Source organism: Halichoeres trimaculatus, unplaced genomic scaffold, assembly GCF_033239565.1.
Source record: "Halichoeres trimaculatus isolate MK-OKI-2021-1 unplaced genomic scaffold, fHalTri1.1 fHalTri1_scaffold_10, whole genome shotgun sequence".
NCBI classification, from domain to species: Eukaryota; Metazoa; Chordata; class Actinopteri; order Labriformes; family Labridae; genus Halichoeres; species Halichoeres trimaculatus.
The window spans coordinates 29,438,803-29,465,528 of NW_027437187.1; the positions used below are offsets into that span (position 1 = coordinate 29,438,803).

The 26,726-nt window shown below is 39.2% G+C and overlaps 1 protein-coding gene across 1 annotated transcript in view; it reads left to right on the top strand.

Moving 5' to 3' along the window:
- snx33 (sorting nexin 33) overlaps positions 1 to 19,280 on the top strand; it is a 29,161-nt gene extending 9,881 nt beyond the window's left edge. The window contains exon 2 of the mRNA XM_074678098.1: positions 15,623 to 19,280. Coding sequence (XP_074534199.1) covers positions 15,623 to 15,876 — 254 coding nt within the window. The 3' untranslated portion in view covers positions 15,877 to 19,280. The remainder of the gene's footprint in view (positions 1 to 15,622) is intronic.
- Positions 19,281 to 26,726: the final 7,446 nt, after the last annotated feature.

The window sequence follows — 26,726 nt, forward strand, 5'->3', positions numbered from 1 at the left end:
TAGTCAAAGTTACGAGGAAATGTGTGAACCAAATGCCCCCTTGATGTGCACAGATTACTTCAAGATAAGGGATTGTTTCTGCGTGCACACGTGGATGTTTTGTCTAATCTGCTCCGAGGTTCTGACCAGATTTGTTCTCATTTTCATATTGTCACAAACATGTTACAGATTAACATTCCCTACTGGTTTCAGCACACAAGAAAGTGCTGCAATGTCAGCAGGCAAGCAAACCTCAGTCTGTGAAACCTGGTTTTGGTTTCAGCATCCCTCTCGCAGCATCTTTAAACATTCACTGTATGTTATTTTATTGGCTGAAGCCCCCTTTCTGACAGTGGTGACCATGGAGAGCAAATGTTTTCACTCCTCTGTTTGCTTACTCATAAATCTCAAAGTCAAAGGCCAGGCCTTGGTCTTCTTCACACACACACTGTCTGCCCCTCATGCCTCTGCATTCCTGTCTGTGTTGGCCCAGTGAACTGTTGTTTCACACTGAAGGAGATTACAGATGTTTCCAAGAACTCAGCTTTTGCCAACACTGCTTCACTGCCCTGCTCAAAGAAGCTCAGAATTGTGGCTAAGTGGCGTTAAAGAGGCTGTTACGTATAGCAGAGGATTAAGCTTCTGAGAAACGAATGGTTACAGAGCCGTTCTACATTTATCATCTAATAAGATAAATGCAATCTGATAAATAACTAATGCCTGATTTAACCTCTAAATGCATCGTTATACCAGTGTGTATACTCCAGTGTATTGTCACTGATGTGTTCTCTGTTCTGTACCACTGGGGATCATCGCTGCTGCTCTCTCTGCCTTAGTAAAGAGAAGAAATGTGAGGTCTTCCTACTTCAGGTATTGGCATTAAGTCAGGGATAACGTATTATGTGGGGCTGGGTGATAAATTGAAAAAAAAAAATAGAATCTGACATTTAGAGCTTGTAACCAACATAAAACTGCAGTGTCAATTATTTTGATTCCCCTCAACCCCCTTGTAATTCTTTTGCTAGCACTATCCCCTTAAAGAAATATATAACGAGACATAAAAGTTTGTTTTTATTTCCTTTTTTTAAGAATAGTTTTTTTTCTCAAAACATTGTCAATCTATGTATATTTTTAATTAATAACCCTTAATTGTTCATCTATGAGTTTTCATTTCAGGTACTTGTTTCAAAATTATACAAATATTTATGAAATTAACTGGTTTGAGATAGGGAAGTCCCGATATTACATTTTCACTTCTGATACGATACCGATACTGCAGAATTGAGTATTGGCTGATACTGATATTAATCTAATACGATATCAGCATTAAACATGCATACTTTTATTACTAATTTTGTAGTATGTCTGTCATGTTAGAAAAGGCTTGATTAAGTGATATTATTCAAACAAAGAACAGTAGTCAGCAACAGTAAGTATGAGGAAAAACTGACCCATTTATCATTAACCAGTGGGTAACAGAAACTGCTTCTATCGGAGTGCTTATATCGGAGATTTTAGATGTATTCGGATACAATACCGATACTCCTTATTTTGCTGATATCGGACCGATATCTGATATCAATATCGGACTGGGACACCTCTAGTTTGAGAGTTGAATAATCGTGCATTGACCAAAGTCAAAGGTTCAGCTAATCATGATTCTGATTTTTGCCATAATCGTTAAGCCTTAGTATAATAAACAAGTGTTTTGCAAAAAACCCCCCAGCAGGGTAGGACAAGACTTAACACAAAGCTTTCATCGCCACCACTCGTGGTACAAGCTCATTTATAGCAATCTGCAACTTACAGTTGCTCGCAACTCTGCTAGCATTGCCCTGATTGTTGGAAGGGATCCATGTTGTTTGGCGTGCCAATTTAGCCTGTCAAACTATTGTTTTTGCCACATTACTCATGAACTAATATTGTTACTTCACCATATACTCTATGGTGCAACTCTTTCCACAGATTGATTTGGAATTTGGTTGTTTCTGTGGCTGGATATGCTTACCAGAATAATGGTTAGAATGAGTTTTGACCAATTAGTATCCACCAGTATCCAGTATTTAAAGGAAGTCAGGTGATGTGTAAGAAAGCTTGGTGATAAGGTGTGTCAAAGAAGTGTTTCTTCTTCTTCTTCTTCTTCTTCTTCTTCCTCTTCTTCTTCTTCTGATAGCTCAATGTTTCTTATTGTTTAAAGGCTTGTTATGCCTTTAATTGGATAGGATAAGACAGTGGCTAGAGCAGGAAATAGGGTGAAAGTGGGAAATGACATGCAGGAAAGAGGCCACAGACTGGATTTGGGCCACCCAGCACGAGGGAAAACCTCATGGAGTACATCCTAGACCACAAGGCCTCCTGCGCTCCAGCAAAAAAAGTTTTATTCTCTTAAATGCCATTCACATTCTGATTCTTGTTATGATGTTGAGCATAGGAAATGTTGTGACAGGGTGAAAGTTTGCTCTACTGTTTTATTGTTAAAAAGGAGGAAGAAAAAGGAATGAGAAGGGGATTAAAGGAAAATAGTGTTATAAAGTAAAGCTTTTAAGAAGAGGGACTGAATGTGTACTTATGTAAACTCACTCAGTGTGGCTTTAAATTTGGATTGTCAAGTTGAATGTCATGGTGCTTTGTCCTTAAACTGCCTGCGTTACTGATGTGCTTCCATGAAAAATAAGTTCTGCTTTATGGAGCAGGTGTTTTCCTGGGTCTGCTGGGTAAAGGATTTGGCAGCCAACACACTAACATCTCACTTTATTCAGTTATATGATAGAAAGTTTGTGCTCAAGTTGTTCCAGTCACGCAAACACATTTAATGCTGCTTTAATACAGCTTTCAGGGATTCATCTATTTGCTTTGTCGTCCTAAATCATAACCTGGGTTAAACTCGAGAAACCTGAAGAGACCTTTACATGTGTACATGTTTTATCCGTAGCTCTTCAGGGTTTACCAGCTTTTTACTCAGCTCTTGCATGCTAGCAGAGGCTTTAATCCCCACTGGCCCTAACAGGAAAAGTGGTTTCGGAGGTTGACTCTCCAAGTACTTGCATCGTTTTGAATAAATGGAAAAATAAATCATTGCCATCTGTATTTGTTTATGTTTTGATCCAGTCACTCTTTGGCTTGGTGTTCACTAGTTAGCTCAGAGATGAATTGTTCTTCAGGCATTGTCACTGACCTCCAGTGCAGCTTAAATGACGCCAACCCAAAAGTTAAATCTCATCTTCTCTGGTTCTATTAAACGACCAATGTTATTCTGACAGGCAACTCTGTGTTTGCCTTTTTTTGTGTCCTAATCTGCTCCACCCTTACAGGATTAAATCTGTAACTGTCAGAGAGAGAGGCTGGGCGTCTGCCAGTGTAGCTGTAGTCATGGTTACTCTGAAAAGATGCTTGCGTTTGGCACAGAGAGCTCATCCTTGAGCAGAGAGCATTGTTGCTCTGCATTCACACTGTTTCTCATTACTAAAGAAGCTGTCAGTGTTTGGCCAACTACATGTTCAGTAGAGCAAACTAAGGTGCTAGTTTTTCTACATTACACGAGAGAAATGCAACAAGCTGAGTTACTGTAGCATCACAAAGTTATTTCATTTGAAAGTGATCCTTTTTAGGTTAAAGTCAGAGCCATTTTTTATTTGTTTGAGCTGCTTTGTGTTAAAATTGTCAGCTGCACCCAATGATAGAAAGTCACTGGTTGGTGTAAATTATCTTTATATTTGATTTATATTTGAAGGTATTTGCCGAATAAGTGTGACAGCCAAAAGAAATTTCTTTGTTTACATAATTCTTTGAAAATTTTGATTTAGCACAGCTGGATGTGTAGCCTAGCATTGTTAGACCCATCAGCCAGCCTTTATTCAACACAGGAGCCCTGTTTTAGCCCTTTTGTAATAAACCAAGATGGCAGCTTCCACCCAATGAAGAGCCATTAAATCTGCTATTGCTCCTCCTGTTCAAAAGTACCAATAAACATGTTAAAGTATTAACATTTTCACTATGGTTATTCTTTTTTTTTGTTATTTGAATACGTGTTAGCTTCCACAAAGGTGTTGCTTCTCTTCCTGGGGTCCTTGTGGTTAGCATGAAACGCTGGGCAAGTGTCATGTCTAAGCTATAGCACAGCCTCTGGTAGCTAGCAAGGGCTGTAGTGTCAGGGGCTAACAGTTACTTCCATTACGCTATCATGTTCTGCCACCAGTATGTTAACAAGCACAGATGACAGATGCTACATGGCATCTCAGTACAGAGAATACTGACAGTATTTTGGTGTGGTAAATGGAACCAGCACAGACATTTGGACGTTAACCTGTGTAGACTAATGGCTGCTCCATTGAAATGGTCTTCTGCCTTTTTTTCTCTGGACTTGTCTTTTTGTTAGAAAGTATATATCTGTTGTCACAACAAGGATGTTAATTCCTTCTGTGTATCCTAATTCTGTAGTTGGCTAGTGACAGGTTTCTGGCTGGTGTTTGCCAACAACTGAATTGGGGATGGCTAAGCCAATCAGGGTTTTCCTATGTTAGCATATTCAGGAATCACCTGCCCAACTCTGACTTGTGTGTCTGCATATTTGCCAGCAGTAATGAAACTGTTAGCATTAGAGGATTTAACAGTGACATCACCCTCATACAGAAGCAAATAGTCCTGTGACTCTTGGCTCCACCAGTGCAATATGCCATTGTCCATAGAGGCAGTGTTTGAGCTTGGATGAAGGTGCTGGCAGTGTCCATATTAATACCCAGTCAATGACGCTACCGCAGTACTTGATGAATAAAACAGCTAAGCTACCGAAAAGCTGTCTGATTCATAAGAAAGTAATACTACCTCCGAGCTACTGGGAAATGCACTGTAACAGCAGCGGCTTGACTTTGGATGTTATTTGACTGTTATTAAGCAATCATTGGAAAATCCTTGTAATTTTATTTGGTTGCACATTGTCAGTTGAGGTTTGAAATCCACATTGCAGGGGTGATTTAATAGCTAGCAAATATGACTTGTAGTTTGATCAGCCAAGCATCTTTCATTAAAGGAACATCTTTCAATCCTTGTGTTCTGCCTCTTTCAAGTCATTGCAACACTGCTCAGTCGACAACAGTTACAAGGCAAATGCTGAGTGGGGACAATACAAATGTTACATAACAAAAGAGCCTCTGTTACATTTCTGCTACACTGATGGAACAAAGCATTGAAATCCTGAGGGATTTAAGATGCTACAACTCTTTTCTCTCAAAGCTTACTCTAATATTCAAAGGAGTTATGATGTCACAGTTAATGTTACTATTATTAAATTTATTTAACTTGATGTGAAGTGACATAACAGATTTTTTTCCACAGGTTTTTGTGATTTAGTCTGACTTGAAGATCCTTCAAAAGTTGAATAATTACCATCGGTGTGTTTACACATGCCTCGTTTTTTTTTCCAATTCCTCATTGCACAAACATAGAAATGGGTGTGTGCTAGGAAAAAAGGAAACATTAGATATTTGTTTTTATAAATCATAATGTTGCTGGTCATTTTTCTCAAATGGCAGCTGGAAATCACAAATACATTCCTTAAAAAAAAAACAATTCCAGTCCAACTTTTTATTTTCCTGTGTCAACACCCTTCATTTAGTAAGAATGTTGGACAGAAACCTGAACTGAAAAGGGTCAAATTAAATCTGTTTGCAGAGAAACACTGTGTCATAAACACAGAGTATGAAAAAGGCTGTTAGTTCTGTTTGAGATCAGCACAAAGCATATTTATCTCAACAAACAAATGCATCTTCCTCATTAAAGACGTCAGACAAAAGGGTGGATTTGTACCACAAGTATACGATAGTTTCAGATGAGCCACTCCTCTACAAACATCTGCTGAACATCTCTCTGCATGGCTTTTATTAAGTTCTTTAGTGTAAGTTTTAGAGCTTTTTGGAAACTTCATATACTGTTTTGAGTGTAACAGTTGGAAAAGTATAAAGGATGTGCACAGAGTAATCCAGAGCGTGCAAAGGAAGTTGCCCCGGCACAGATTTAACATTTCTGGTAACTAATTCCCCGTGCAGGCTCAAGAGGGTGGTTCTGTTTTGAACATTCCTCATCCCTTAAGTAATAAAAAAATCAAAGATTTGTTTCAGTAGCCTATCCCATCCTGACTCTTCGTTTTTATAGAGTAAAAAGTTAGCCTTGCAGAAAGATGGACAAAGGATATAAGAGATGGATGAAATCAGATGTGCACATTCCAGTGAAGGCTGTTTTTATCTGTGTACGTGATTGGCTGCTGTAAACACAGTGACTGTATGCTTACTCAGCAGTTGGGTTTTTCCATGTTTGTGTATACTTGAGGCTTTTTAAACCCCCTTTGAACACTGGCAGATTGCCAGCTGAAGAGCACTTTTGACCCTGTCAGGCATTCTTCAAGCTGTCTCAGTTTTTCTCCTCTCCTCCTCTCCTCCAAAAGTTTCCTGTCTTGTCTTCAATCTTTTTTCCCCCTTTTTCTTTTTGTCCCTGTCCATCAAGATCAAGTGACCTTGTTCGGCCTCCGTCTCTCAGTAGTACCAGGCTTGTTGTTTGAGATAGCAGAATATTGCTGAAAAGTCAGTTCATTTTAATTAACTGCTGAAAGTAATTGAACTAAGAGAGTTGATGTAATAAAACACATAATTTATTGCCTTGAGTTCTTCTTTGGTATACTTGGACAATCTAATTTAGTGCTATCTTGGCAGTGCTGTGCTTGGGGGAAATGGAGACGCAGGAGAAAGCTAAAGTGGCTCATTAGCAGAGCTGATTCGTCCAAAATGAACAAACCTAACTCTGTGCTAAATTTTCTAACGACAAGGGAAGCACAGGGACCAAGCTTACTGTTTTCCACACTGGAATGTCATTTAAAATAATAACTGATATTATGCCAAACAGTCAATGCCTGTTAAGAAACCTTAATCAGCTTAAGCTAGTTTGCTGAACTAGCATCGTTTTCTGGCTCAAAGTTTTGATGAGTGAAATCTGTGCTGAGATGAATCAAAGGGAGCAATTTAAAAGTGCTTGTATGTTGGCTGTCTTGGGTGTTGGCTGTGAGGTTACTAGCTTTTAAGCCAGCTATTATCATTGAGGTTCCTGCACCTCCAGTAGATTAGTCTATAAATGATTACATACTTGGTTGTTCTGCTAATTAGCTGTTGAGCTAGCATGTTCTTTAAGCTTAGCCTACTATCTAGCTTAGATAGATTGTGATTCGAAACCTTGAACTGATATGAACCCAGAAAAAATCCTGCTAGTTTCCAACATGTCCAGTCTTATAAAGTCTACCACTGGATAGAAATATCCCTTAACCAGTTATTATACTAGCTTGTGCTCATATTTTAGTAAGGAAGAAAAGACAAATTGTTGATGAATTAATCTTGTGCTGAAAAGAAGTTGAGGAAGTTTTTTTTGGCGAGTAGCACTATCACACAACTTGCAAGGGTGTTAGCTGTTAGCTTGCCAGCTTTTAAGCTAGCCATGTATTGAGTCTCCGATAGACTAGGCTAAGACTAGTAAATACTTGGGGGTTCTGCTTACTAGTTGCTATGCTTGCAGTTTCTTTGATATTAGCTTTTTATCTTTTTTGAACAACTTCTTATGTGAAACCTTGAGCTGAGTTGAAGCTAGGTGAGCTATTTTTACCTTTTACCTATGTGTGTGTAGTAGCGCCTAAGCTAGCCCTGTTCGTTCCTATTATAAAAAGTATTCCCCTCATAAATCTGTTTTCATGCTAGCAGGTGACTCTATTTTGACTTTTGTCACCTTTATTAATTTGGGTATTAAAGTTATTTAATGAGTTCATTTGTAATGAATGATTAAGGAAAGGAGGAAGTTGCTACACAGAACAGTATTTCATGTGAGCAAATTGCAAAAGTGTTATCTGTTACACTAACAACTTGTGTTTCCATTTAGTTTGCATTTTTTGAGGGTTCAGCTGAGGACAAATGTCTCATCAGTTCACTATGGTGCTTGACACTGACGTCAGGCTCCCTCCACACACTCAAACAGGCAATGAACCCTTCAGTGTTTTGTGGTGACAAGCTTCATTTGTGCTCAGCTGATAAATGCTTTTGTTTGTTTTTGTTGTGCCATGTGAATAACATCTATTGAGCTAAGTCATGCTAAATCTTCCTACATTTTTAATCTTAAAACCAAATTTAAGATTAGTTTATGTGAGAATGATGAGTCATTTTGAGTGAGCAGATTCAGAAACAAATATTTAGTTACATCCTTGGCTGTATTGGTTTGTTTAGGCAGCTTGAGCATTCCAAATGGTTAATATTGGCCTTAACCAGCATTAGCAGTGGCTGTTTCAGTTACTTGGTTCTCCAAACCATCACACATCATCCTAAATTTGCAAGTTTCATTCTGTTACCTGCCAAATATCTTTTCCTTTTCCTTTTTAAGAGAGAATTTTGCCCGTTTCCAAGTCTTGAAGGAAAATGGTGGGTGTTGTGTGTTTGTGGTTTGCATTGCAGAAGTGAAGTCATTACATACTGGTGGCTTTGCTTTCACTTCTCAGTCCAGCTCTCACTCACACAAACTGACAGAACCTCTGGAGGATTGTGAAGCAATGAGCAATAATGTTCTTTTGTAATATGAGATCGTATAAAACTTAACCTTTCCATGCAACATTAGTATGATCGTATCTTAACTTGTTGGGATGAGGTCATTTTGCTTCATTCAAATAAAAGATTTATGTTCATATGTTTTACAAAATGAAGTTAATAGTGCCAGTTAGGAAGTTAAAAAGGCTGATTGGTCTGCTGGAAAAGTAAACTACTCACAGCACAGTCATGTCTTAGCAAAGCCTGATTTAATATGAAAAACTCATCACTTTAATGGGGGTCAGCTGATACACAAACCTGCATCAACTCAAGAGGCTCTACTCCATCCTAATGATGTCCCCACTTTGTGGTTAAACAGGAAGAAGGATCTAATTAGCTGAAGCTGGAGACCATGGCCCAGATGAGAACGAGTTAAAATTAGACACACTTGTTCTAAAACAGCTGCTGATGTTTGGCTCTTTAAAAAAATCTGCAGTGTGTGCAAAAGTATAAAAGCTGACTTTGTGTCAAAGGAACAAAATTGTGAAATGTTACCCCCATTAATAGATAATTGGAAGCACCGAGTGCTATAAACAAACACTGCTTAAAGACTCACTTCCCCTCTGAGTTTACATGTTACACAGACACAGGATGGATTTAGACGTTGAGGAGAAGCGCCTCACTTCCTGATTTCATCCTGCAGTGACCCCTGGCCCAGCAGGGAGGGCCGCGAGGGAGAATGGGGAATTTAACAGATGCATGAGTTAAGTCGCTCAGGGGGGTTGAGGTCATACTTAATCTACTGTCCTCGTTCCCTTTCCCTCCATCTTACACTCACACGTGTTGTGAGAGCAGTCGCAATGGACTGAATTTCTCCAAGTCTGGAACAGTTTTAAAAAGCATTAGATTCCATTTCACTCACATAAAGGCATTGTCAAGAGATGTTAAACTATTACGACAAAGGAGCGTGACTAACACTATCGCTTGGTTTTGCTACTGTAGCTTGCAGGCTCATTCTTTCATACGGGTTAAAACTTCAATGAATCTGACTGTAATTTTATCTCTTCCAGGTGTTAGCCTGGAGGGGATGTTGTGTTCTGTAATATGTGTGAGTGCTGCCTAATATTCTGATGCTTATCTATACCTCTGATGCTCTAAAACCCTTTTTGGCTGCCAAGACTTACAGTTCTGGTGGTCATGTCTATAAAGTTTGTGGTTTCCACTGGCGATGCACGAGGGATGAATGATGGAGCCTGATGTCACTCCAGTGAGTGCATTTAGTTTGATGGCTCAGTGGCTGGATGAAGACCTAAACATAAGAAGGACTTTATTGCATGCATAGGAGGGCTCAGGTTTGCAGTAACAAGAGACCTGTTCTTTGTTTTTGTGTTAATTATAGTGTTTCCAGTTAAACTCTCTCAGTATAGAACTTTTATTTATTAGCACAAAAGGTAATGCAATCTGTGTTTGGTAGATTATTTCTTTGTTGTAACAATAAATCTTATATTGTTAGAAAGTCTGTTTATTTCTCTTTTAAATGGTGCCACATTCATAAGGATAGCTAATAGCTGTGGTTCTTCCACACATTACTGAGACTCCTGTTAGTTAAATTGCTAATATGTCTTCACACTTCAATTATCCAATTCAGAATCAACGACAGAATAAACTGCTGGCATTGGCAGAGAAGATTTAGTGTATTTTTCATGGGTTCAAATCACAAACTTAGGTCTGCAGCTCATCTCACAAATGCATAATCCTAAGAAATGTGGCACCATTTATAAGTGATAAATAAAACAGTTTTCCAAGAAGCTTTGTTACAGCAAAGAAAAAATTCACCAGACACACATTTCCTTACATTTCGTGCTGTTATTATGCATCTTGTTAAATTTTGACAATCTAACCTCCGGGGTGCGAAAAATTGATATTTTTAAATACAAAAAATTTCAAAGAAAAAATGGCAGTTTAATTTCTATCAGACAGATAACCACAGTACGAGATAACTTCTTCAGTATTTTTGTTGACCTCCTGCCATCATAACAGCAGCATAGCCAAGAAAAACAGTTGAAACTTTGAGTTTTCTGTTTGTTCATATTAGAGGGGAGATATGATCTCATTAATGATCCTTAAGTGTCATTTTTCTTCCTGATACAGATTCCTGTCCCCTGACTTGAACATTGGCTGATACTCTATACTGCACAGACACATTTCTGTCTCTGTTGTGGACTGATGGGTGGATCCCGCCCGGGATTACTGAAGAAATATGTTGCATAATAATAAATGACCTTTCTAAATATTAACTCAACTAGTTTTCCATCAAACAGTCTTCTGTAAAACATCTTAAATCTCATTTCTTGAACCCGGTAGATACCCATGTCTCTCCTCCTCCCTTCCTAATCCCCTACAGAGCTCTAATGTCTCCTCAGTGTGGAGCCATGAAGCTGTCACATGTGAAATAGTTCACTCCACTCTCATAGCCACTGCCATAAAACATGCGGTAGCCAGTCTGGTTGGGCAAGATAAACAAATCTGGTGACTCTCCAGACCTTGGCCATGCATCACAGAGCTGAGACAGGAACCTTTGAGTGGGAGAAAAAGACGAATCATCCAGAGAGTCCCTGCATCGAAGAGAACACCAGGCTTTCTCTGTGATGAGATTTAGCATAAGCAGACTGAAACATGATGAAAGGGGTATTGAATTTACAAGGAAATGTGAGACTCAACTGACGTGTTTTTGTCCTGTTACTTTTTCCTTTTTTGTGGTTTGTGTTTTGCAGCTGGCTAGTGGAGTTCTGCATCAGCAAAATTCAGCAGATTTAGCTGGAAAAAAGACCACGTGAGGACTTCTTTCTGATGAGATGGTCCAAATTTGTTGGACAGAATAAAGTTTTGGAAAAGACAGAAATCAAAACAGCCTTTTTAAAAATACTTTCCGGTTCTGTTTGTAGTTTTCTTTCCCAGCATTTATTCAAAAGTAAGGCTCAATTCCAGCTCCAAGGAAGAACCCATTGGGCTTTGTTTGTAGTTAAAAGATGTGATGTCTTTGTGAGATGAATTTAAGATGAAAGGAAACCCATTCTGACTTGCTTCACATGCTTTTCTTTTCGATATGACTTCTGTTTTAAGGCGAGTGTTTTAGTTTTGCTTCAAGTCTTACAGCAGATTTTGTCTTGAAACATGAACGAAAGTCTAGCTGTTCTGCATGACTGTATACAACAAATGGCATTTGTTTATGTATTCACCACTGTAAGTTCTTTAAACCACAAGTTTTTCCAAAAAATAGACCATTAGCCATGTTTCCACAAAGCAGTCCTGTTTGGTTAAGTACGGTTTGGCACGGTTTGGCACAGTTTGGTACAGTTAAGCCCTCCTGTGGTAGGCGGCGTGTAAGCTGGATGCTGAAAGCCACAGCTGTTAAACAATAGCATGATGCTGTAGCAGCGCAACACAGTTTACCCCACTAATAAATCCAATGAAGAAGAAAAACGCGACACAGTATGGTCTGCAGTGTTGTAGCTTCACCTTCCAAGAGCGGATTGGTTCAGTCTGGCACCCATACGAAAGGGTCCCAAAAAGTGGGACGACTTATCCTGGGATCTGTCCTGGGATAAGTCAGTGGAAACGCCACAAAATTTGCGCCGTACTGAGACGAACCAAACCAGTCTGCTTGGTGGAACTAACTATTCAAGAAAAGAAGCGCATGATTTCACTTTACCATCATCACTGAATTAAAAGGCTTAATATGAAAGCTTTTTCCTGCCAGCTTACAAAAAAAAGATAGTGGGACTTAACCTAAAAATGTAAATAAGGAGTATGAATTAAAAAGAGTGATAATAACACTGGGAGCGTATGCTGCCACTCAAGGAAAATAATTTGTATTACGTTATGATAAGGCAGTCTTCCAATTTTTTTTTCTTTTTTTGTAAAATCAAGTCTTCCAATTATTATTTTTAATTTTTTTATATATTTTTTTGCCTTGTAAAAAAAAACAGGCATCCATACATTCAAATATAAAGCAACATTTCCCCCCCTATATTAAGATATTTATTGTACCACCAGATACAAAGGTCAATACACAGCTCTATCCAGATGTAAACATGGACAGGTGACAAGCTCTGTTTGGCTGTGATCTAATCCAGAAAATTGAGATAAAATTTGATGCAAGTTCAACAGAAATAAGCACTCTGTCTTCAGGATGTGAAACCAAACACAAGCCTTTAGATATTTAACTGTAAAGACTGAAGGTTGTTTGTGTAATCTTAGCCACACTAACACAACTAGTTTGATGTTTTCTTATAAACTCTGTGGTCCCCTGTCGAGCTCTTTCAGAATAATCATGCTCAATTTTTGACTGTCGACCATATTTTCTTGCATTTAGAATCATTAGTGAGTTGGAATTTCCATTTAGACAACTCAGAAATGGCCAAGTTGCCTGTAAACATACATGTTTCGCACCATATTAGCCAGCAGATTGGGCCTTGAGGAAGAGAACATCTAAATATGTTTGTGCTGATATGTTCTACCACAAAGTCCCAAGATTTTCATTTTATTTTCATCAAACCTTTCTGTTTTGGGACTTCCGTTTTCATTTTTTCTTTAGCTTTGATGCAGGTTAAGAAAGGAAGAGGGATTTTAAAGTCTCTTGGAGCTGCCATGGTGTATATTTAAGAATGGACAGACAATCTTAACATCCTCACTGTAAAAAAAGTCATTTTGATATACTGTTTTTTTTTTTTTTTTTTGCGACATCAATGTCTCAGTTCTGTTATTTTTGGCTCAACACAGAGCTTAAAGGAGGAGCATCTCAAGCTTTCTTTTGGATGAGATTTTGCATCATGACTGATTGAAAAATGTAGATTTAACCCCCCTCTATTCCTCATTCCACACACACACACACACACACACACACACACACACACACACACACACACACACACACACACACACACACACACACACACACACACACACGCACACAACCACAGCGCCTCTCCTTTATGTCCCACAGACATGCTATCTGGTGATGCACATTCTCCTCTCATGTGGAAAACAGAATACATGAATGTAGGTCAGCACCACAGACTGCAGTCCACACGCCTCTTCGCTGGAACAGACTGGAAGTGCTGTTCATGCTTTCCCAGACTTCTGCCAGGAATTCCATACGAAATCCAGGGCGGCATGAACTCGCAGATACAGTTAATGGATAAAACCTGGAACTCTGCGGCAGGTACATTAAAGACCAGCTTGTCCAAGCGAGAGTTTCCTTATCTACCTCCCGTCTGACTGAGATCCCTCACCGTCTTGGTCCGAATCTCGGCTTGTATGAGCTTGAGACATCTGAGTAATCTGATGGGAAATGTGGCGTGGCGTTATGCCATCACGCTGCCATGTTCTTCTCTGGAAAGTGACGTCAGGCTCGTCTGGGTGAATGTGGTTACAACTTGTCCTCATTGCTCTGAAACTAGACGTTTGGTATGCAGTCAAACAAAAAGTAATTGTGTGGTTTGTTCCCTCTTTTACCTATAAAGTGTGCAGCTCTGTGGTTGTTAATTTCTGGAGGAAAATTTACAGTGTTGGTCTTTGCTGCTGAGTGCCATGTAGGAGATATTTACATAACATTACTGTCGCAGTATATCTAATCGTAAAATGTACAGTAATACAGACCCACCCAAAAGGGCAATAAAACCTGAGATCTTTATGAAGCTGCAATGTACTTTTACTGAGACTTTTCTCTCAGGCTTTTTATTTTTGTTGTGTTTTTCAAAATCACATCTTAATTAAGCTTTTAGGTAATTTTAGCTTGTAGCGGCTTATGCTTTGTTTAAATGTTTCATTGTGTGAAGAAAATTTTCCTGCTTTTTGACATCAGTAAAAAATTTTTTTTTTAATAATTTCACAAACAATTCCTGGAACAGCATCTTTTGTGACATTTGAATGGTTTTCCTGTCTCCACCTCATCTATCAACACAGTATCGCTCAAATTTAAAATAGGAGTGTCAGATTAAAAACACATAAAAGGTTAAAAAGGTCCAACTATCTTACAATCCTCCACTTTACTGTTTGTTTAATAAAGAAATAGAGTCAGGAGTCAGATATTTTTCTTACAGTTTGGCACCCTGAAACGTCTTCCCAAAGGCAAACACTGGTACTCCTTATGGAGGACATGAGAAGGGTCCTTTGTCATCTTGTCAGCCAGTCTGAGGGTTTGCTTAGAGCAGCTGCCAAAAAAACACTTCATAACACTCTGCTCCACCATTTTTGAACAGATATTTTGCAGCCTGAGAATCCTCGTTTTCAGCTGCACTGTAAATCAGAGGATCCCAAAGTTTTTTGCCAGTGAACACCAAAATGATGAGGCAAAACACTCGTGACCCTCACTGTCCCTCAACATGGTCAGATGTTTCTCACAGCTGCGGGTGTAGAGGCCAACCCAGGAAAAAAAAGAAAGACCACCTCTATGCATTTATTGCTGAGTTTCCTTTGCTGCTTGTTCTTTTGGTAAAGAAGTGTTTTCTTCTCAGGAGTCATGTAGCAACAAGGGAAAGTGTAACATTTTTAATGCATGGTTTTATGTCAAAATTAAATTACTATATGGGTTGTATTTGTTAAAAAAAATGATAAGATAATCTATTTGAATTACATTTTTGTGTATTTGTTTAATTTAAATGCATCTCAGGACCCACTTTCATTGTTAACTTGCGATTCCACTTTGGAGACCTCTGATATAAAATGTATCTTGGTTTTGTTCTTGGTTCTAAAGAATGAAAAAAGGCCCTGATGAAGACCTAACATGTTTACACTTCAAATATAAAGTTTCATGTAAAATAAAGTCGTTGTGACATTGTACAGAGGGTGTGCCTTGTTCTGCAGGACACTCATTGCATGACAGGCGTTTTTGGGTTCATCTTTCATCCATTCAGTGAACCTTTACAAGATGGGGTAGTTTCTGGATTTTTTGGAAAGAGACAAAAGAAACTTGGAAATGACATTTGAGCGAACCAACTCTTCATCATGTTCTTATTTGGTTTGGCCTGTCACAAGCCAACAGTTTTTGAAATAGTTCACTGATTGAGTTTGAAACCTTGCCTTGTGTCTTCACTCAGGTGCCTTTGCCAAGGTGAAGGAGAGCCAGCGGATGAGTGACGAGGGAAAGATGGACCAGAGCGAGGCGGACGGCATCAGGAAACGCTGCCGGACAGTCGGGTTCGCCCTCCAGGCAGAGATGGGCCACTTCCATCAGCGGCGAGAGGTGGACTTCAAAGACATGATGCAGGCCTACCTCAGGGAGCAGATAGCCTTTTACCAGCGTGTCGTCCAGCAACTGGAGCGCACCCTGCGCATGTACGACTGTCTGTAAGGACACCGAACTGCTGCCCGGTTCAAGATGCCAAAAAACAGACGAGAAAAAGGAAACTCTTTTGTCCAGTTCTTCTCTGTTGGTCTTGTTTGGTTTGGTTGAGAAAGGACTCACAGTTACTGGGAAGACGTTCAAAGCCAGTCAGTCTTTCACTTTGATGGATTCAAAGTTTTTGTTTTTAAAGACCTACTGTACCTGTTATTCCTAAAACACACACCACATAGACTGTGTCTCCACTTATTGTTTATTTCATATAATTTAAGGTTTTTGTAACATTAAAATAAGATTATAGGTTTCAAATTCATAGTGGATTTATAGTTGATTGTTTTATAGTGTAACACAAGCCAGAAACGGGTTTTGAAATTGTCCCCTCCTCCAACATCATGCACTTTGGCTTTCGCTGGGACTGAAACAAGTTACTTTAAAAAATCTTCAATAATTTCACAAAAAGAGAACACCACTGAGCTGGTGATTTACCAACATGTCAGTTTCTCTGTTATCTTTTCATGCAGCTCAGTAATCATCCTTCATTTATCATGCAGCAAGTGCCTTAAAGGAACTGAGGCTTTCTGGTGAAATACTTAGAAACAGACCGGCTGTCTGTAGCATGGCTTGTTAATAGGAATGAGACGTACGTAGAAACAAGTTTGCACATGTTTTTTAATTGTAGTATGTTGAGGTATGTGTAAATGTGTGTGTGTGTGAGTGGAACAAGTCAGTGGTTGTGCTGGTGCATTCCCATTTCCACAGTGGAAAACAAAGGAATAATTATCTTAGCAGTAGCAGCTGGTAGCTAATAAGATTGTTAACTGGTTAAATCAGGCGGAACATGATGTCAGTATTTCTGTCTATGAATTCAGTCAAATATTTAAAGCAAGACCAAAACCTCCTATTAAAGCAGTGTAGTGTTTCTTAAAGTCTGGGTTTAACATTGCTGATATGAGGTTAATACCAAATGTTGTACTAGCAAATATATCAGGTGTTCAGAACAAATCTCAGCACAAATAATACCACATTGTGCTGATCAGGTTAGCATCATTTTTTATTGCTTTCTCGTCTGTTAAAGGCAGCACTGGGTTAGCTTAGCATAAAGACTAACATTGGAGCATCTGGAGGAAGAGTAGGCAAGGTAAAGAAGAATCTTAAGGGAAAGAGTGATTGTGGTGCATTTATTCCGCAAACTTTAGAACGATTAATCTTAGTCCAGTTTTCCACAAATTCTCTTCTTTTCATCCTAATTTTGGATTAGAGGAAGAGAAGTGGCAATGAGTGGGCCCCAAAGCTCTGAACTGCAGTTTCCTCGAACTTGAAGTAGTTATTGACCCGTCATACAAGGTGGCGTCAAACCGAATGTAATACTTCTCAAAGGTGAGAGGATTGAGGAGAGAGGAGGGACGTTGGAGGAGGGATGAGAGAGGTAACAAGGGTAATATTTTTGAGCTGGCCATCCAAACTGTGCCGTGTTTGAGCACGATTGCCCCACCACAGCGCCGTTCCCCAGCTAGAGAGTATGGCCAGCGGTCACATTACTCCAGTATGAACCAGATTTTAGCGGGTATCACACGCGCATGGCCCGGCTACGTCATCGTTTCGTCTGTTTACATGAAGCGCGTTCTCATCAGAGTCAGCACAATGAGACACAGAGAGCACTACTACAACTTTCAGGGACTTTAGACTTATAGAAAGTTGTTTTGGCCCAACACAGCCCTCTAAAACTCCGCTACTTTTTAAAATGAATGTCGAGAGATGCGCTCACGGTGATCATACATCATGGATCACACGTGCTGTCTGCGTGCTTGTGCTCGTGCATGAAGTAAACCGTGCCGAAGCTCACCTCTGGACTTTAGGGTTGAAGCATGTTTAAGCTCGGCACAGTTTGTTAGTGTGACCATGTCCTTACTCTCCAGTTTAAAAAAAAAACATTTCAGGCATTTTGCTTGTACCAAAAGCCAAATATGGGACTGCAATTTGATGCTACAGGGTGCTAAATAAAACAGTGCAGCTCATTAACTGGTTAACTCACAAACCTGCCATTCTTACAACTGGGTTTCTGTGTGGATTAAACCAAACACTTAACAGTTATAAAGTGACTGGGGGAGTATATTAGATCACATTCCCAGCATAGAGAAAAACACACCAGCTGTTTCCCTGTTTCTAGTATTTATGCTGAGCTTGGCCAAACAGCCTTAATCTTATCTTGCAGAAGTGAAAGTGTTTTGTCCACGTTTCAGCAAGAAGTCAAACCAGATTATGGGAAACATATTCCTTCACAATACTAAAGGCTAGTATTGTTTTATTTTTAACATGTAGTGAACAGAATTTTCCACTCAAAATGATATTACACCGTCTTCTGTGTTGCTCTGCTACTCTTCACCTCTGAGTGTTTCTTACTTAATAAGAGCTCTTCCAGTAACATTACTCACTCACTTTAACAAGACAAAACCTTCATTAAAACTTGCGGTTTGTCAAGACTATCTTTAGCGCTAACCTAAGAGGTTTAATTTGGAGCCTGGGCTGCATTACCTCAAGAAGTTTAGGGGTTAGTTTTAGTGAGCTTTACACGCTTCCCTTCCATTCCCAGAAGTCATTCATCTTCTAAGACATCAGGTCTTCATTTAGGTGGTGGGGGGATTTGACTGTCAGTGGCATGTTTGTGAGGGCTTGAAATTTCAAGTAAAACAGTCGGTTTGTTTTTCTGAACTTCAGAATGGGAAGTAACGATTTTCAAAACAAAGATGTGCTGATTCAGAGCAGGGATTTCTCAGTAAACAACTAGCCTGTGTGTCTGTATGTGTGTGTTTGTGCGTGACTCAGAAATGTCTTTTACTGGTACTGTTCAGTCCACATCTGCGGCCTTTAACTCTTTGCTGTCTAAAATGTGTTTTGTGTTATTAGATTTTAGCATTTTTGTCTCATTTCTGTTAGTGTTTGCACTCATCACAATTTTACCAAGACCAAAGAAGTCAGATTTCATTTCTACTGGCCTTCCTTTTTTTGTACTCCGTTTGGTTGTAGTGACATCAGTTGTGCTCTCTGGTTTTGTAATTGAAACTTTTTTTTTGCAAGGAGCACATTTGGGGAAAAAGTAAAGGAACATTCCACAAAGATTAAAAAAGGAGACGACAGAAATTGGCAAAAGAAAACATGGAAGGTGAAAAATAACTTTAAGAGGCCTCATTAAGGTTTTCATGATGAAACTCTGCTCTCATGTTCCAAAGCTGCATGGTATGTTGAACACCGGGGAGTTCACGCAAGTGGTTGTGTCTTTACATTGATGTGTAACCTGCAGGAACTCAAACTTGAGTTTCAGTCCTGGGAATAACAGATGGTGATCTGCAGCGAGTGATTTGTCACATGATTTAAGGGAAGGGGACCTAAAAAAAAAGTCTTAATAAAAGGAATGATGGAGATCGATAACTGTTTTTCCTCTTCTTTGTCCTTTTTTATACTCATATTAATCATCATCAATCATTTTAAGTGTGTTTCCATGCAGGCATTATATCCAGAATGTTTAAGAATTATGTTGAGGAAGAAATGTGAGCAGTTTCAGCAACAGTCTCAGGTGTTGGACAGGAAACACTCCAGTGAAAAAATACAGATAAAAAAGTGTTGAAATAGTACACAATTCCCCATTTTTTCTTGTTTTTCATGCTTTGACTCATTCGATCAGGATATTTGTGAGAGCAGGATGTGATGACACACAGAAACAGTTTGTCCTGATGAATATAATCAAAACAAAAGCAGCCAGAAGCTGCATGTGTACACGTAAACACACTGACACAGTGATGTTAGAGCAAAATAAATGAGACACAAAGAAGTGTGTGCTCATCCAGCCAGATGTGTTCGATTCACGGCCTGGGTTGAAACAGACAACCTGTTATATCTATTATCTCCATGTTTTGACCAGAAAGTACATTTTACTGTGTTTTGAACCATGGAAACACTGTGGCAGGCATTAGTCTGTTGGTCCAGACTGGAATATGGTAAGACTTATTGGATGGATTGCTATGAAATTTTATACAGATATTCATGTCTGCCACAAGATGAAACCTTCTGAGGTCTGTGATCCATCGTGCCTCTCCTGCTGCGTATATTAAAGGTTCTAAAGTTTGGTTATGAGAGAGATATCCAGGAAATTACTGCATGAAATATTTAAACCTACAAAATCTCCATGTGAACAGTCAAAACATACATTAACTAACAAACCAATAACTACCAAAGTAAAATTTTTCCCATTTAAATGGAATTGATATTAAGCTTGCAAAGTGCTGAATGTTTTGTGTAGTTAATATTTGACAAGTTGTAGCAATTACAAGAAGCACATTTTATAAACTTACCACCTTAAATATGCTATGAAGATCTCTTTTGATTGAGCTCCCTCGCCACCTTGTGGCCTGGAGTCCCGCACACTGTAGTAAAATTACTTTCAGCTAGTTGTGTGTTTGTTTTGGAGTTAAATGGAGACTGGATCGAAACTAATTTTCTTTGTTCAAGACAACTTTTTACTGGATACAACATGCCCAGGTAAGGGACTTAACAGTACAGTTAGGAAGTGCTATGACTTGAAACGTGACATCAAGCTGGCTATATGTTAGCGCCATCGTCAGCCTGATGCTCTGACGTATCTGTAGGCTAACGTCAGTTTGTAAGTAGTTTGGTTAGCCGTTTACATTTAGCCCAGCTGTCAGCTTGGTGCTCTAAGACATGTCTGTAATGTGTAACATTAGCTAATCCTGGTTAGCTATGTCCTGCCAGTCATCTACCAATAAGAGCTAACCTAACTTCACTCTTCATTTTATTGATAGACTCTCTAGTTTGAACAGACCACTGCAGAATAACTGCTGCTTGTGGGTTGGAATGGACATTAGCACAAACAACTTAGCCCCTGTGTTATAGAGTGATACAGCCTGAGCTAAAGGCTAATTAGCCTTTAGCACTGGCTGAATTACTCTCCCATTTATCTGTCTTCTGCCCTTCTGTCCCTTTTCTGCCTGACAGCACCACTACTACAAAATTAATCACAGAAATCGTTTTTAGCAGGCATATCTAGAAGGGAACCTTTTAAAAGATCACTTTCAAACTCCTCACAGCCCCTTGAAATGATACTACAAACAAGAAAATGTTAAACATGACAGCATGGAGCCACCTTATTCTTATTTCAATCACATGTTTTTCAGTGCCTTTCTGATTAATGTGATACACAAGGCTGTATTTGAAGCTGCTTCTAATTGGAAATGTTAGGATGGAAATGCACATGCTGACACTGGGATTTAGCTTTAAGCAGCTCCTATCATGGCTGTAAACCTTTAACCTACTTTCACATTTGTTTGAATCTTAAGTAAGACGACAACACATAAACACAATTCCGTTTAATAGCACTACTACTGTTTCATTCTTAAAGGCTAATTTAGCTATTTAGCTGGAAAAGCACTTTACATAAGCCTATTAGCATGTTCAGAACAAGTCAAAGCTTGAGGCAAGCTCAAGCTAGGTCAGCTCAACAGTCAGTGTATTGGCAAGCTGTCCTCTTGGTTTAGCTTAAAGCAACACAACAATTAGCATGCCTGTGTAGCCTGGTATCATGTTTCTTTCAGTAGTTCTCTTAGTGAAGCAAAAGTTAGCATCCTGGAAGGTAAAAGCAATAAATGTCACCATGCTAAGGGTTTAGCTCAAAGCAGGCTCTTGCATTGCTGTAGGCTGAGTCTAGTACAACAAATTAAGGTGAAATAAATTCTTTCTCTTGATGAGCTCCAGATGTTTCGGAAGCAAACACTTCATTTGTGAAGCTCAAATCAACAGCTTTGTTGTTAAAAAAAAAAAGTGAATGAGGTGTTGGAAAAGACCTTTTGAATACCAAGCTCCCTCCTCTGTTTCCCTCCAGACAACAGGTGTTGAAACCATCAAGATTTGTTCTTTTTTAGCAACAGTTCCTTTGTGTTGACCTATATCTATTCGCTCCTCTGTCTATCAGGATACTGGTATCAGTGTATGTTGCAGATGGACTTGATGATTTGCAGTCTTTGCAACTTAAAAAGGGAAAAGAATCCAGATGTTTCCATTTGAACCCGGTGCCTTGGTCTGATGCTAATACGTGAGGCTCTCTCAGGTTTTGGTATGCAACTGGAGCGTTGAGGTGATGTCACCTTCATGATATGTGCCAGGAGAAGACATCATCAAGTTCACTTAGAAACCCAAGACTGACAGAGGAATGAAAGTCTGAATTTGCTGCATAAATCACCACCTTGAGTGTTGAGAGCAAGTCGTAAGAGAGACAATTAAAGATTTTCTGCCACACACTTCTCAGAAGTACACCACAGAGTATTAGAGGAGGCCTCGATGTCAGTAAAATGACACCTCGGAAAAAGTTCCAAATCCTCAAAGCGCTGAAAAAGTAATGCTAACAGTGCACTTCTATGCAGCAAGCTACTTTGTGTAAGTGAGGAAGTTAGGGAATGAAAAAAACTGGTCAGTTTTTAGCCTTTTTTCCATCTGACAAAGCTGACGCCGGCATGAGCTAACTACCTCTTTCTGCAGAGAAGAGTCGCTCCAGAGAGCAGCAAAAATGTACGCTGTACCATAAAAACCTCAACATGACTGGAGGCAGAGCTGTGTTTCAATTACCTCTTGTAATGTACCTGTTGCTACCGGTCTGGTCATGCTTTCAGAGTCACATTTACATTACTTTGCACATTCTTAACTCCTTTTCATGCTTTCCAAATCAACTCACTTGGCTGGTTTGAGGGGAAAGTGTGGACTTCTTTCAGGTCTGCAGAGCTGCAGCAGGGGCACATGGTAAAAGCGTTATGGCCTAAAGTGCCAGCAGATGTCTATAAAAGAGGAGAAAAAACAAGATGCTAAGGGGAGGAAAAGAGGGGTTTCCATGGTAGAAAACTGCACCTCCAGCCTCTTGACAGGATACCTCAGAGGACACAGCGTACCCAGAGTCCTCATTTGTTTCTCTTAATGAAAAACCAGTCTGAGCTCCTGAGCACTAATGATTTCACAGCTGTCTGCATCTCCACACATGGCTTACACAGTAGTTCTCAATCTCAAATTTCCAAATAAGAAACCCTCCTGTTGCTGAAACTTGCATTTCAAACTAGACACTTAAGCAGTTTCACTCCAGGACTGGCTCTGGTTACATGGGCTTGACCTCCACGGTGAAGAGGATTACAACGTCCTCCACCCAATGCATCTGAGGGAAACAAAGGCAACAGATGGTTGAATCAACACACATAGTGGGTTTGGTATTCCTCCCTCCTCCCTCCGCCCTCCTCCTTCTAGTTGTCCTCCTCCTTCTCCTCCTGCTGTTTGCTGCTCAGGAAAACGCCACAGCAGGGCCAGAAGCCAACATTCAAACCAGATTTTTGGCTCCACGGAGTAAATTTGGGAGAGGAATTCTGGCACTGCACATCTTTGAGGATGATTGCTGTCTCTTCAGTCAAATCTCAATATGTGAAATCTTTAATTATGCAAAAAAAGTGCTACAAATGATCTTTTTTTTCTCTTTCAGCGTGATGTTAAAGCAAACTTAAAATTTTTTTAAGATGGTGCCAAACTTCTCTGACCCTGGGACAAAGCTATGGCCATTAAACACTACTTATGTGCTCTTTAAATGCCAACAAAGTGAGAGTAACCTTTTCCTGTTCATGGTAGTTCATTTGAAGATTTTTGATACAAATACATCTCGAAAATATAAAAATACTGATGAAAAAGACCAAAAGGGAAATTCTTTTCCAGCTAACAGCTACAACAACAATAGAAGTTATTAAAAGCTCCCATATTAAGTTCACATGTTGCTTTTACATGCAACTTTGGACTGTCTAATGCAACTCTAATCATGTATTTATAAACTTTAAAGCAATGACGTGTGAAGGGGCTAAAGTTTCTCAGCAGAGTATTAGTCATGTTTCTTTGTAACTTGAACAATCATTCTTCAGCTCAATGAAAACCATCAAAGCATAAACAGTAGGCTGGAGACAGATGTTCAAAGTCAAACTCCACTTCCCGAAAACTCAGTCAGCGTTTGCCATGTCAGCTAATAGTTTTATTCACACACGCCAACAACAAGAATACAGAGGCAAACTGGATGTCAAGCTGGTGAAAACACGATCACAGCAGTGCTGACATGTGTATAACAACATGAGGTTATCATTTAAGACACTTTGATTTATTCATCAGTCAACTCACCCTGATCCTTTTGAATGGATGAATAAGAAACACAAAGACCACTACAGAGGATTTGTGTTGTCAGATTACTGCTAACACAAGCTTGCTAACAAGCCGTGATGACAATGCAAACATGAAATGTTCTCCTAGGAAGTGTTAGCTTACTACCATCAGCACTCAACAAGAATGTTAAGTTGTAAATTTTATGCTAACCATATGGCGTTAAAGTCTCTGTAGCTATGTTTAAACAGTCACTAACCCTTTCATATTTGGAATATTAGCAATAACCCAGTTGTGCAAGGGCCAATAAACACCAATGAAAAAATTTTTAGAAACCGGAATCATACTTTGGTTTTTAAAAACTGGAATATCATGCCTGGGTTACTCCTTTTCTAACCTGATTATTTGGTCATGTATACACCTATCGGGATATTCCTATCAAAAGGAACATTAATTCTGCACATGGTCTGTTTGCAAGGAATCTTTGTCTTTTGAGTATAGGAAGTCTGCCGTGCTGTTGTTGTTGTTGTTGCAGCTGCTGCTATAGATACAGTAAGACACAGCGCAAATAACGTGCATTGCGTCATGATGTTCTCAATGCGTCAAGATGCTGTCCATGTGTCAATGTTACGTTAGGGATGCTGTGTAAACAGGAATAAGCCTGTTTGGTCACACATGTAAACAGGTTATTCCGAACATTCCAGAACAGGAATATCGACTGCATGTAATTATAGCCTCTGAGGACACTCTGTTTTGATTGATTGCAGTGACACCTCTGGCCAAAAAAGGTAGTGTTTTCTCTGTGAAAATCTAAACGGACTACAGATATAGAGAATTAGCATTTAAGGTGCTGATAATCTCATTTTAAACTAGAAAAGCACTAAGAGAGCGCAGACCCCCACCAAGCATGTTGTGATTGTCATATAACACGTAAGTCCTACTTTAATGTTATACTCCCTTTCAGCAGACTGTCTGCTACAATTTGCCGTAGTTGCAGGTTTATAGGATATTTTGTTACCTGACAGTGTTGAAAATTATGATGACCCAGTACATATTTCATATTCCTGATCTTAGTATCCAGAATATTGCCAGGATCTGAATTGTATTTTTACATCTGTCAGAAATTATTGTGACCTGAGCAATCTGACCATTTATTATAGAGTTTTATACACATATGGTAAAAAAACGGCCGTATCTCACAATGATAAAGAATATTTAAAAAAAATCCTGGATCCAGACGGTGATCCGGATCAGCTCTAAAATGTAATTGCTTCTTCTTTATCCCATTTTGAATATTTCCTGAAAATTTCATCAAGATCCGTTTGTTACTTTATGAGTTATGTTGTTCACAAACAAACAGACAAACTCTCCTAAAAACATAACCTCCTTGGCGGAGATAATGATGGATTATGAACAGACAAATATGTAAAAATGAGTGCATTTTAAAGATCACTAATAAAGTCTCTATAGGGCCTTTTTAGGGGAGAGAATGTCACCAAATCTATACAAAGGAAGTTTAAAGGTTTTATGTACTAAATATTGTAAAACAATTTCTTTAAAACTGTAATTAAAAATAGACGTTGGATGTGATAGCTGTTTGATCTAAATATGTCAACCACTCTTAAAAGGCCAGTCAATAAATTTTCTTTTCCTTCCTTGTTTAGTAAATCTTAGTTCAAGTATTGTGAATAGGACAAACTAGCACACTTCTTAGCAGCAGGTCTCATATTATGAAATTTCTGTAGCTACTTGTCTCTAATTCTCGGTCCCCCTCTGGTTCTGTCTGCCCTCCTTAACCCTTCTGTCTCGTTGCCCATGGCTCATACACTGATAAGGGGAAAGGGTTCATTCTGACTGGTTCCAGATGCACCTTGTTGCCTGGACTCATCAGACAAATGCATTTCAGGTGGCTGAAGGGCTTTCTTCTGCACAGTAGGAATCCACCTTTACCACATGTCATGTGTTGCATGCACAGAAGTTGAAAATGTGTTTTATTACAAACAGAGCTCTCAACCTCTGGTGTGCTTGTGCCATTCAGCTGTGCAGACATGTTGATAATTTGTCTGTTTTCACCATCATTAGCAGCTGTTTGTTGTGTGGAGATCAATGGTAGCTGACACTCCGAGGTTAAAGGCCACTGCTCTATCATTTCTGCTATTACTGATCTTTTACTTGATGAAACAACTAACTGATGGGTTTGATTGTTTAAATCCCTGAGCCACTGAAGCATTTAACAACTCTCAGGTTGGCTGACCTGCTACAAAAGTCTAAAACTGTCTCAGTATGACTGAAGACAAACTATAACCCCTAAGACAGAATACTTTGGCCTGATATCCCCTTAACACAAACCTCAGTAAATGTTAACGGCCGTCTTGTGTCTTGCCAAAATTAGGCAAGGCAAGTTGATGTGTACAGCAGAATTCAAAATGCAAGGCAATTCAAAGTGTTTTACAACCAAAGAAAAATAAAATCACAAGAAGGTGAGATAAAACCATCTCATAAAACATTAAAAAAAATAATTAATTAATGAAATTAGAAGAGGAGTGTAGATAAAATACGTTTAGTTGTCAAGCTCCATACAACTGTTTCCAGACGGAATTTGAACATTGTCAGAGTTCAGGGCCTGTCTCGCATCTTCTGGAAGACTGTTCCAAATTTTAGGAGCATAAAACTGGAATGCA